Here is a 12,576-nt window from a genome sequence, read left to right as displayed (position 1 = left end):
AACTGCGCTGCAGTTCCCCGTTTTCTCTCTCCCTCCTTTCTTGAGAAGCGGTATTACATTTGCTAACTTCCAATCTGATGGGACCGTTCCCAAATCTAAATGAATTTTTAAAAATCATAACTAGCACATCTATTTCTGCAGCTATCTCTTTTAGAACCCCAAGATGTAAGCCATCAGGTCCCGGGTATTTGTTAGATTTTAGTTCCTTATGTTTCACCAATACTTATTCTCTGCTGATATTACCTTAATTTCCTCACTCATTTTAGCTCCGAGTACCTATTTCTGGTACACAACTTGTGTCTTCTACTGTGAAGACAGTCACAAAGTATTTGTTCAAGGCCTCTGCCATTCCTCATGTCCCATGATAATTTCACCTATCTCCGCTTTTAAGGAAACAACATTTACTTGAGCTGCTCTTTTTTTTAAAATATATATTTATAAAAGCTCTTACAATCTGTTTTTATATTTCTGGTTAGTTTACTCTCATTCTATTTTTTCCCTTTTTAATCAACCTTTTGGTGGCCTCTTGCTAGTTTCTAAAACACTCCCAATCCTCAGACTTGCATAAATGACTTAAGGGGATATGAAGATAATGTGGGAAAAAGACATTGAAGTGGATGATCGGCCATGATCATATTGAATGGTGGGGCAGGCTCAATGGGCTGAATGGCCTATACTGCTCGTATGTTCTCTGCAACATTATACGCCTCTTTTAATCTAATACTATCCTTAACTAAGTGAGCCATAGATGGGATTTTCTTACTGAGTTTTTGTTTTTCCGATGGAACATATTTTTGTTGAACATACTGAATTATTTTTAAATGTTTTCCACTGTTTACTTACCATCATACCTTTTTGTCTATTTACCCAACCAACCGTAGCCAGTTCTCCCCTCATACCCAAGTAATTAGCTTTGTTTAAGTTTAGGATCCTTGTTTTTGATTGCAGTGTGTCACTTTCAAACTTAACATGGAATTCAATGGTATGATCATTTCCCAGTGAACCTTTTACCACGACATTACAAATTAACCCAGCCTCATTACACAAAACTAGGTCTAAAAGAGCTTTATGCCGAGTCAGATTCACAACCTATTACTTGAGGAAATGGTCACAAAAATATTCTACAAACTCATCTCTGGACCACGCTTGCCAATTTGATTGTCCCAGTCTATATGAAGATTAAAGTCCCCACAATTATTACATTGCCGTTGTTACAAACTCCAGTAAATTCTTGCTCTGTCTAACAGTATAGCTACTATTAGGGGACCTATGAACTACTCCCACCAGCATTTCCTGACTCATGCTATTCCTGATTTCCACCAATATGGATTCGACTTGATGATCTTCTGAGGCTAGATCCCCTCTCACTAATGCCCGTACGTCATCCTTTACTACCAGGGCTACCCCGCCTCCTTTGCCATTTTCCTGTCTTTCCGAAATGTTGTGGACCCTAGAATATTTATTTCCCAACCTTAATCACTTTGGAACCATGTCTCTATAATGGATTAAATCTAAACTATTTACCTCTATTTGTGCCATATTTCATCTATCTTATTGCAGATGCTTCGCACATTTTGATAAAGAAGCTTTAATTTTTTTTTTTATTACCTGCATTGACCTTATTCACTGATACACAATTACTGTCCCTTCCTGTCCCACTCTACTTGTCTTTACCTACACATTACACTGTTCCATCTTTTCTCTTTGGATTTCTAAATTGGAAGCATTGAGGAACTGGCAGCCAATGTAGATCAACAATAACAGGAGTGATGGGTAAGCTGGACTTGATTACGGATCAGTTGCAGGCAGAGGTTTGGATGAATTGAAGTTAATGTATAGGTTTATGGGAGCCTGGCCAGGATAGTCCGGTTTGACAGGAGACAGTAGCTGGGGAGGGGTTAGAACCAGTGGCAAAAAGTACAGAACGCATGACGAGGGCCAAAGACCATGACTTTTGTCTTCCCAATGTTTATTTGGAGGAAATTGTGACATCCAAGACTTAAGATCCGACAAGCAGACTTAATGCACAAAGGGAGTGGATGGAATGGGAGGAGTAGTGATGAATTATAACTGGGCATTGGCACATGTACAACATGACCGAGTCTTCATATCACATTGTTGAGGAAGAGGTGGAGGCCAAGTATGGATCCAAAGCTAACAGTTTGGAGGAGAAGGGAAACCATTGTTGAAAATGCTGCAATTAGATAGTCAAGAATAGAACCAAGTGAGGGAAGTCCCACTAAGCTCACCAAAAGAGGTATTGGACGAGGATGCTGTGGCAGATCACATAGAAGGATGCAGAGAAGTCAAGGAGGGAAGCTGCATTTGGTCACAAACACAATGTCAGTGGTGATTTTGATTAGAGTCATTTCAGTGCTGTGGCATGGACAGAAATTGGATTGGAGACACTCAAACATGGAGTTGAGAGAAAGATGGGCAGATTTGGGAGGCGACAAAATTTTCAAGGAACTCAAGGAAAGGGAGGTTGGAGATGGGGCATGAGTTTGCAAAGACAGAGGGCTAGAGGGTGCATTTTTATTTTGAGAGAATGAGGATCGTTGTTTTGTAAAGGAGGGACAGTACCTGAGGAGAGGTTATTAACTGCAATGTCAGCGAGCATTGGGGCCTGGAAATGAAGATAAGTGGTTAGCAGCTTAGTAAGAAAAGGGAACAAGGAGGAGGAAAGGTGTTCTGTGGTAAAGATGAGCACAGAGGAGGCATAAGGGAACACGAGAAAAACTTGAGAAATATGTAGGATCAGAACTAGGACCGAGGGAACCTTGGAAGGAGATTTGCCTTGCTGTTCAAGGGGAAGGGATGTAACACCAGAGGCTTTTAAACACTTGGATTTGATTAGCTCTCAATTTGCTAAACTCAATTTAAGACAATAATTTCATGCAATCTACCCTCCATTTAACTCGTTAAAGCCCAAGTATCATTCTGCTGAATCAACACTGTACCCCTCTCCAAATGAGCCCAAAACTTAACAATTCTCCAGATGAGATTTGACCAAAGTTCCTACATTTTCTCACCATTGTATCCCAACTTGCTTTAAAAAAAATTTTTTATTTTTTTTTTTTAAAAACTGTTTCACGGGACATGGGTATTGCTGGCAAGGCCAGCATTTGTTGCCCATTTACAATTACCCTTCAGAAGGTGGTGTGAGTTGCCTTCTTGAATTGCTGTAGTCATCTGGTGCGGGTACACCCACAGTGCTGTTAGGGAGCGAGTTCCAGGATTTTGATCCAGCGTCTGCTGCCCTTGTCCTTTGAGGTGGAAGAGGTCGCAGGTTTGGAAGGTGCTGTCGAAAGAGGCGTGGTGAGTTGCTGCAGTGCATCTTGTATATGGTACACAGTGCTGCTAATGGTTTAGGAAGCAATTGTTTTAAGCTGGTGGATGGGGTGGTAATCAAGCAGGCTGCTTTGTCCTGGATGGTGTCGAGCATCCTGAGTGCTGTTGGAGTTGCACTTATCCAGGCAAGTTGAGAGCATTCCATCACACGGGTGACCACTTCGTGGAACACCTGCGCTCAGTCTGTAAGCATGACCCCAAGTTTCCGGTTGCTGGCCATTTCAACACCCAACCACCACCACCCCACCAGCGCACCACCCCCCACCACCTCATGTCACATCTCGGTCCTGGAATTGCTGCAGTGTTCCAGCGAACATCAACGCAAGCTCGAGGAACAGCATCTCATTTACCAATTAGGCATGCTACAGACTGCCGGACTGAACATTGAGTTCAATAATTTCAGAGCATGACGGGCCCCCCCCCCTTTTAGGTTTAGTTATTTTTTTCTTTTTTATTCGGTCATTTTATTTTAGCTCTTTGAATTTGATTAGTTTGTTTCGACTGTGCCTACCCACTGTTGCTGTTTCGTTTTTTTTTTAAAAAACATTTTTTTTTAATGTTTGTGCTTGAAGTGCTTTGTGCTTTACAGTCTATTCACACCCTCTGTACTAACGCTTTGTCTTTCAGCACACCATTAACATACAGTTTGCCTTTGTTCCATGACCTTCTGGTCAGTTATTCTGTGTGACCTTGTCCTATCAACACCTCTTTTATTAGCTTTTGCCCCACTCCCTGCTTTACTGGCTTAAATTCTTTGACATTTCTAATCTTTGCCAGTTCTGATGAAGGGTCACTGACCTGAAACGTTAACTCTGCTTCTCTCTCCACAGATGCTGCCAGACCTGCAGAGTATTTCCAGCATTTCTTGTTGTTATTCCATCACGCTCCTGACTTGTGCCTTGTAGATGGTAGACAGGCTCAGGAGGTGGGTTACTGGCTGCAGAACTCCCAGCCTCTGCCCTGCTCTTGTAGCCACAGTATTTATGTGGCTACTCCAGTTCAGTTTCTAGTCAATGGTAACCGCCAGAATGTTGACTATGGTGGGATTCAGAAATGGCAATGTCATGAAATGTCAAGGGAAAATAGTTAGATTGTCTCTTGTTGGAAACAGCCATTCCTGGCACTTGTGTGGCACGAATCTTACTTGCCACTTAACAGCCCAAGCCTGAAAGTTATCCAGGTCCTGTTGCATATGGACATGGACTGTTTCAGGATCTGAGGAGTTGCGAATGGTACTGAACATCATTCAGTGTGCATCCCCACTTCTGAGCTTATGATTGAAGGAAGGTCATTGATGAAGCAGCTGAAGATGGTTGTGCCTTAGACACTACCTTGAGGAACCGCTGCAACAATATCCTGGGGCTGAGATGATTGTGGTTGTTGGAGGACAATCATCTTCCTTTGTGCTAGATATGACTCCAACCATTGGCGAGTTGTCCCTGATTCCCATTGACTTAAATTTTGTTAGGGCTCCTGGAGGCCACACTCGGTCAAATGCTGCCTTGATATCAAGGGTGGTCACTCTGACCTCAGCTCTTCTGTCCATGTTTGGACCAAGACTGTAATGAGGTCAGGAGCCATGTGGCCCTCGCAGAACCCAAACTGAGCATTAATCAGCAGGTTGTTGCGGTTTAAGTGATGCTTGATAGCACTGTCTACGACACCTTCCGTCACTTTGCTGATGAGAGTAGACTGATGGGGCGGTAACTGGCCCGACTGAATTTGTCCTGCTTTTTGTGGAGGGCATACCTGGGCAATTTGCCACATTGCAGGGTAAATGCCAGTGTTGTAGCTGTACTGGAACAGCTCGGCTAGGGGCGCAGCCAGTTTTGCACTGCAAGCACAAAAACATTCCATTAACTTACCAATGATGTTTGTCAGTGTATATGGACACCCAAATCTGCCTGGTCTCAAAGATTTGTCAGTGGCATTTCCAAAATGGATAATCACACACTTCCCCACATTGAAGTTCACCTGCCGTGGTTTTGCCGTTTCCTTTACTCTCTGTCTATTTCTAATTAATTCCCTGCTCCCATCTACACACATTACTGTGACTTAATTTGACATCCTGACTTAGTAATTTGCCAACACGGATTACCAACTCTATCACATCACTCAAGTCATTTCATATACATACTGAAAAGTAGAGCCCCCAGTAAACATCCTTGGCATACACCATTTTGTCACATTCCTCCAAAGACTGTTCCCTTTATCTTTACTCTCTCCTACCTCTCAACCAATTATCAAACCACGTCACAAGGGTAACTCTGTGCACTCTTATTTTTGCTAGGACAGAGGACATCCAAAATACATATGTGAATGGGCACAGGAGGTTTAGGTTATGTAGGCATAGCAGGGATAAACAAAAACACCACTGTGAATTTTGCACCTGCTTGATGCTATCTATTAAAAATTGCATTGTGGTTGCATGGCTCAGTATCCCATTTCTACAAGATCTTATTTATGCTACTTATGACAGGTTGGCATATTAATGTGTGTAAAAGTAAAAGAGAAAGTCCTCAGTAGCTTATTTTGACCAGAATTAATTGCTTAATTAACATGGATTTTTTTTTCCAATGATAAAATGAAAGCTGTGGAGAATATTAAAGCCAATTGCTAAATATTTTCATTGCATAAGCCTTGAGGAATCAGTTAAACAAAAGTCAGCTGCAAAACATAGAATTATGGTATTTGTTAGCACCTACAATTAATCTCAGACATGACGACATAGTCTAAAATTAGCAACTACAAAAAGGTACCTTCTCCATTATCCCATTGGGAGCACCTAGTGCTCCATTCAGCTTTCTGCTGTTCACAAAACTGAGAGTTTTTTGAGCAGTCCTGCCACGTCTCAATTGCACTTTCATCTGAATACACAGGTGATAAGTAGGCAGCAGCAAGAGGTGGACCCGAGGTCTGATCAGCATCATCACTCCTTGTAACAGCTGTCTGGCCTATTGTTGCATGTCCACAAGGTCCATCTCTAAGACCCAAGTCGTCATCACCACTACGAGAGCAGGTGAACTGTGAAAGATGGAAAATAGTGCCTTGAACAGCAGAAAGTAACTGCTCATCTGGGGTAGTATTGCCACCCACAGAGCGAAAATATACAGAATCCAGCTTCATTTCTGCATTCACATTGGTCTCCATAGAATCCTGTGGAACAGAAACAGAAATAAAGTTAGGCTACCTGTGGTTCAGCTGCAAAAATCTTTAAATAGCAGAGTAAAAATTTCTGAAACAAATATTGCCACTTCATGCACTGTGCTTTAAGCTAAATGAGATAGCTAATTAGATATGAACCAGATTTTGTTAAAATAAAAATAATCCAGCAAGCTTCTGCAACATCATTTTGATCATTTAGCAAACAGACTGTACAAAATTATAGTATTGTTTCTTGTGAACCTTTACCAGAACTGGGTGGCACTTCTTTGTCTTTGTCCACTGCACTATTGTTTCTCCCACCTGGGTTCAATCTATCCCAGACTGTTGGGATATGTGCCATCTCTCCAAGAGTCTCAATTCAGTTCTAACTCTCTCAAATTCACAGCAAAGCAACTAATTATTCAGGACTTAATAGCCTTAAAAGGAAATATGCTCTTCAGAGCCTGAGGTCATGGCACACTGGGAATGAAAAAGACTCATTCGATATCTCTGTACCGAACTGAAATGCAGTATATTAGCTTTGTTGGCAGCGTTGGTGAAATCTAGAAGATGTCAATTCTTCCAAAAAAATTGGGATTTTAATTCTGCAAAATTATACAACCTGTGCTTCAACTTCAAACTAATCTGCCCCCACGTTCATTGCTTCCCTGCCCACCTGTCAGCCTCATCCTCCATATTGATTACCCCCATCAATAGTCATATCACCATTCCCTCACCTCCATGTGACTGAGAACCTGACTACACTCTCGAACCACTTCTGCATCTCCCTTCTCCCAGACATCCCCCGACCAATTTCATAACTCGGTCACTTTCCACTTCTTAAAACAAAACGATGACCAAGTCCCCTTCAAATTTCACCTTTCTCTGCCCCTCCACCTCAGACATGAAGTGTCAGATTTCAGAGTGAAGGGAGCAGGTGATTGGGTGTTCATACATGAATAAATAGAGAGGAGTAGTGCTCAAATGGGTTTAGGCTCATTACCAACAGGAGCTCAGAAATTACATTTGGAAGACAATTTCTGGTCTTTGGTAGGGCTAACAAGCAAATGAATTCAATCACAGGTGATGTGGCTGACTTAGTAGATGGGCTAAATGGTGTCGGCTTCATAAACAACAGTTTCTCGGGTAAACCTGGGTGATATCCTATGATGGAGCACTTCGAATTATTAAGATGAAGATTTACCAAGAGGATCGAACTAAAACATTTTAAAAGCTAGATACAGAAAAGCAATGGTCAGAATCTAACTGTGGAAAAGCAGAACTTGAAAGATAGTCTTGGAGAATAAGAGAAGAAAATAGTACTGTAAATTGAAAAATCAGAATCACCGAATAATACAATACAGAAGAGGCCCTTTGGCCCATCGGGTCTGCACCGATGCATTAAAGACATCTGACCTGTCTACCTAATCCCATTTGCCAGCACTTGGCCCATAGCCTTGAATGTTATGACGTGCCAAGTGCTCATCCAGGTACTTTTTAAAGGATGTGAGGCAACCTGCCTCTACCACACTCCCAGGCAGGGCATTCCAGACCGTCACCACCCTCTGGGTAAAAAAGTTCTTACTCATATCCCCCTTAAACTTGTGACCCCTCGTAACTGACCCTTCAACTAAGTGGAACAGCTGCTCTCTATCCACCCTGTCCATGCCCCTCATAATCTTGTACACCTCGTTCAGGTCACCCCTCAGTCTTCTCTGCTCCAGTGAAAACAACCCAAGCCGATCCAACCTCTCTTCATAGCTTAAATGTTCCACCCCAGACAACATCCTGGTGAATCGCCTCTGCACCCCCTTCAGTGCTAACGCATCCTTCCTATAGTGTGGTGACCAGAATTGCACACAGTACTCCAGCTGTGGCCTAACTAGCAGCAAGACCTGGACAATATCCAGGCTTGGGCTGATAAGTGGCAAGTAACATTTGCGCCACACAAGTGCCAGGCAATGACCTTCTCCAACAAGAGAGAATCTAACCAACTCCCCTTGACATTCAATGGCATTACCATCGCTGAATTCCCCTCTATCAACATCCTAGGGGCTACCATTGACCAGAAACTGAACTGGAGTAGCCATATAAAAACCATGGCTACAAGAGCAGGTCAGAGGCTAGGAATTTTGCGGCAATTAACTCACCTCCTGACTCCCCAAAGCCTGTCCACCATCTAAACGACACAAGTCAGGAGTGTGATGGAATACTCTCCACTCGCCTGGATAGGTGCAGCTCCAACACTACTTAAGAAGCTCAACACAAGCCCGCTTGATTGGCACCCCATCCACAAACATTCACTCCCTCCGCCACCGACGCACAGTGGCAGCAGTGTGTACATCTACAAGATGCATTGCAGCAATGCACCAAGCCTCCTTTGACAGCACCTTCCAAACCCGCAACCTCTACCACCTCGAAGGACAAGAGCAGCAGATGCATGCGATCACCACCTGCAAGTTCCCCTCCAAGTCACACACCATCCTGACTTGGAACTATATTGCCATTCCTTCACTGTCGCTGGGTCAAAATCCTGGAACTCCCTTCCTAACAGCACTGTGGGTGTACCTACCTCACATGGACTGCAGTGGTCCAAGAAGGCAGCTCACCACCACCTTCTCAAGGGTAATTAGGGATGGGCAATAAATGCTGGCATAGCCAGTGACGCCCACATCCCATGAATGAATAATAATTTAAAAAAAATTTATACAGCTTCATCACAACCTCCCTGCTCTTGTATTCTATGCCTCGGCTCATAAAGGCAAGTATCCCATATGCCTTACTAACCACTTTATCTAGCTGTGCAGACATGTCATCTTGAAGCCACATTCACCCTCACCCCACCCCTGCAGAATATTCACAAGATAGTCGCTAGACAAGGGCAGTTTGAACCCTGACTAGAAGATATCAAAAGCAGCACTGAGCAGTGCAACTCCCTGTAAAGATGTGCAAGTGCATTACCACCATCCTCCAAATCACAGAATGAAAAATCATTTACTATCAATGTACTTCCACCAGTTGGATGTATGGAGTTTCACCAACATTTGGTTGCTTCTCTGCCACCAAATGATTTGAAGAATGGGCAATAATTGCAGCTTTGAGAGCTCAGATGCTGAAAACAAAAAAGCAGCAGCACCAAGCCACAAATACAAGAATGCACATTGTCAAACCATGATCTGCAGCAACACACCTCAAGCACCTGTTCTTCCATGCTCAAGGGTTTCCTCAGCAACAATGGGCTGCACAGGGAAGAGCTTGTGCAGGGCAGCGTTTGCTATACCAATCACCTTAATGTTCCAGATGTCCAAAATCCAACACGAAGCTTAGCAAATTTTTTTTTTAAAAAACAGGTTCTTACATCTCTTTGACAAATAGATATACTTGCCATGAGGTGCACTCTCACTCCAGGACACTAAACAACAGGTCAGTCTAGCCGAGAGACCTGCCTCCCTGCAACTATTTCTATCTTCTTGCAGTAAATCTCTCGATTTATATCTTGGAGATTGGCTTCAAGTCTACCCTTCTTGATGTCAGAAGGTTCACCTCAGGTAGGCAGAAATTACAAAGCAATTTAAAAATTATAGCAATCATTGTCTTTGAAGGAACTTCATTTACTGAAGCTTCCTGGCGATGGGTTGAACTTCTTCTGGAGGATAACTTAAGATCTGCGCCAGGAACAATACTGATGACTTTTCCATTGCCTACTGGGCCTAAACGATTCTCTGACTAAGAGAAGTGTTGGAAGCAGTATGTATATAAAATATGCATTTTATGCAAAAGTAATCATCACAACTCAAATCTCTAGATGCAGTATATAGAGTTCAGTAGGTTGAAAAATGAGATGGAAAACTGTAAACTTGTTTTGCTTTCTTACCTCATTCTGACCAGGAATAAACTCCCTATTCCCTTGAAATGGAAGTGTTCTGTGTGCTTGATCTTGCCCAGCTATATTCCTATCCACTATTCTGAGGCCTCGCAAATTATCGTAAGTTGCAGTATTAGAAGGAACAGTTGCTGTACTATCGTTGTCATTTTCTTCTCCAGCTATATTTCTGTCCACTATTTCACGTCCCCATCGATCATCAAAGGTTGTAGAATTGGAAGGAATAGCTGACACACCATTTCCATCTTCTTCATTCCCACTACTACCATCCCCTCCACCACCTCCATCACCTGTAACATTACATAGTTTGAAAACTTCTGTTAACACAGTGTAAATTAATGTGTTTATACATAGGTAAGATGCACAGTTGATCATCTAACTCCAGTGTCATCATTGTCAAAGCTGCTACTAATTACATTGTATTTCAGGTTTATATTTTAAAACAGTTCAAGGTTGCTTACCAGGTGATCTGTATATGCCCAATTTGTGCACGGGTACAATTAACAGCACCACAATTGGCCTGAGAGCAACTGCAGTACTGAGAGACAAGTTTAAGTGGTAGTGTCCTAAGCCCAACCATCTTCAGCTGCTTCATCAGTTATGTTCCTTCAATCATAAAGGTCAGAAGTGGGGATGTTCAGTACCATTCGCAACTGCTCAGATACTGAAGCAGTCCATGTAGAAATGCAACAACACCGGGACAATATCCAGGCTTGGGCTGTTAAGTGGCAAGTAACATTCGTGCCACACAAGTGCCAGGCAATGACCATCTCCAACGAGAAAGAATCTAAGCATATCCCGTTGACATTCAATGGCATTACCATCGCTGAATCTCCCACTATCAACATCCTGGGGGCTACCATCTACCAGAAGCTGAACTGGAGTAGCCATATAAATACCGTGGCTACAAGAGCAAGTCAGAGGCTAGGAATCATGCGGTGAGTAACTCGCCTCCTGACTCCCCAAAGCCTGTCCACCATCTACACGGCACAAGTCAGGAGTGTGATGGAATACTCTCCACTTGCCTGGATGGGTGCAGCTCCAACAACACTCAAGAAGCTCGACACCATCCAGGACAAAGCAGCCCACTTGATTGGCACACCATTCACAAACATTTACTCCCTCCACCACCGACGCACAGTGGCAGCAGTGTGTACCATCTACAAGATGCACTGCAGCAATCCACCAAGGCTCCTTAGACAGCACCTTCCAAACCGCGACCTCTATCATCTAGAAGGACAAGGGCAGCAGCCCTTGGAACACCACCACCTGCAAGTTCCCCTCCAAGTCACACACCATCCTGACTTGGAACCATATCGCCGTTCCTTCACTGTCACTGGGTCAAAATCCTGGGACTCCCTTCCTAACAGCACTGTGGGTGTACCTACCTCACATGGAATGCAGCGGTTCAAGAAGGCAGCTCACCACCACCTTCTCAAGGGCAATTAGAGATGGACAATAAATGCTGGCCTAGCCAGGGATGCCCACATCCCATGAATGATTTAAAAAAAAAACAGGTTTTCCTGATAAAGGTAGGAGCACTATTGGGCTCATCTGTGATAACTTTACCGTCTGATCCACCGGTTCACAATCACCATCATGGCAAAGCGAAGATTGCTACTACTTGTGGAACCATATCCCAGCATCTGTCTCTTTAGAAGTGGAGGGCAGAATCGAAGACCAAAGCTTTCAACAGTAGGTCGTAAGATTCTAATGTGGCCAGATTAATTTCAGCACCCCAAGGGCTAACAGATGACCTATCTTCAGATATCCAAAAGATGGCGGCACAGTGGTGCAGTGGTTAGCACCACAGCCTCACAGCTCCAGCGACCCGGGTTCAAATCTGGGTACTGCCTGTGTGGAGTTTGCAAGTTCTCCCTGTGTCTGCGTGGGTTTTCTCCGGGTGCTCCGGTTTCCTCCCACAAGCCAAAAGACTTGCAGGTTGGTAGGTAAATTGGCCATTATAAATTGCCCGTAGTATAGGTAGGTGGTAGGGAAATATAGGGACAGGTGGGGATGTGGTGGGAATATGGGAAGTGTCGGATTAGTATAAAATGGGTGGTTGATGGTCGGCACAGACTCGATGGGCCGAAGGGCCTGTTTCAGTGCTGTATCTCTAAACTAAACTGAACGCTTCATCATGACACCCCGCAACTAATTTTGCGTTTCCAAAAGAGATATGTAGCCCCCTCATCTGT

General features: G+C 43.5%; 1 protein-coding gene across 3 annotated transcripts in view; it reads right to left on the bottom strand.

Moving 5' to 3' along the window:
- Positions 1-12,576, bottom strand: part of cep192 (centrosomal protein 192) — a 239,969-nt gene that overhangs the window by 170,805 nt on the left and 56,588 nt on the right. For all 3 annotated transcript variants that reach the window (XM_068031195.1, XM_068031194.1, XM_068031193.1), the window contains exons 10-11: positions 10,370-10,668; positions 6,111-6,507 (exon numbers count right to left, since the gene is read on the bottom strand). In XM_068031195.1, the coding sequence (XP_067887296.1) occupies positions 6,111-6,507; positions 10,370-10,668 (696 nt within the window). The remainder of the gene's footprint in view (positions 1-6,110; positions 6,508-10,369; positions 10,669-12,576) is intronic.

The sequence above is a fragment of the Heterodontus francisci genome, chromosome 5 (genome assembly GCF_036365525.1).
Source record: "Heterodontus francisci isolate sHetFra1 chromosome 5, sHetFra1.hap1, whole genome shotgun sequence".
Lineage (NCBI taxonomy): Eukaryota > Metazoa > Chordata > Chondrichthyes > Heterodontiformes > Heterodontidae > Heterodontus > Heterodontus francisci.
This window is presented reverse-complemented; position numbering and strand designations above follow the sequence as displayed.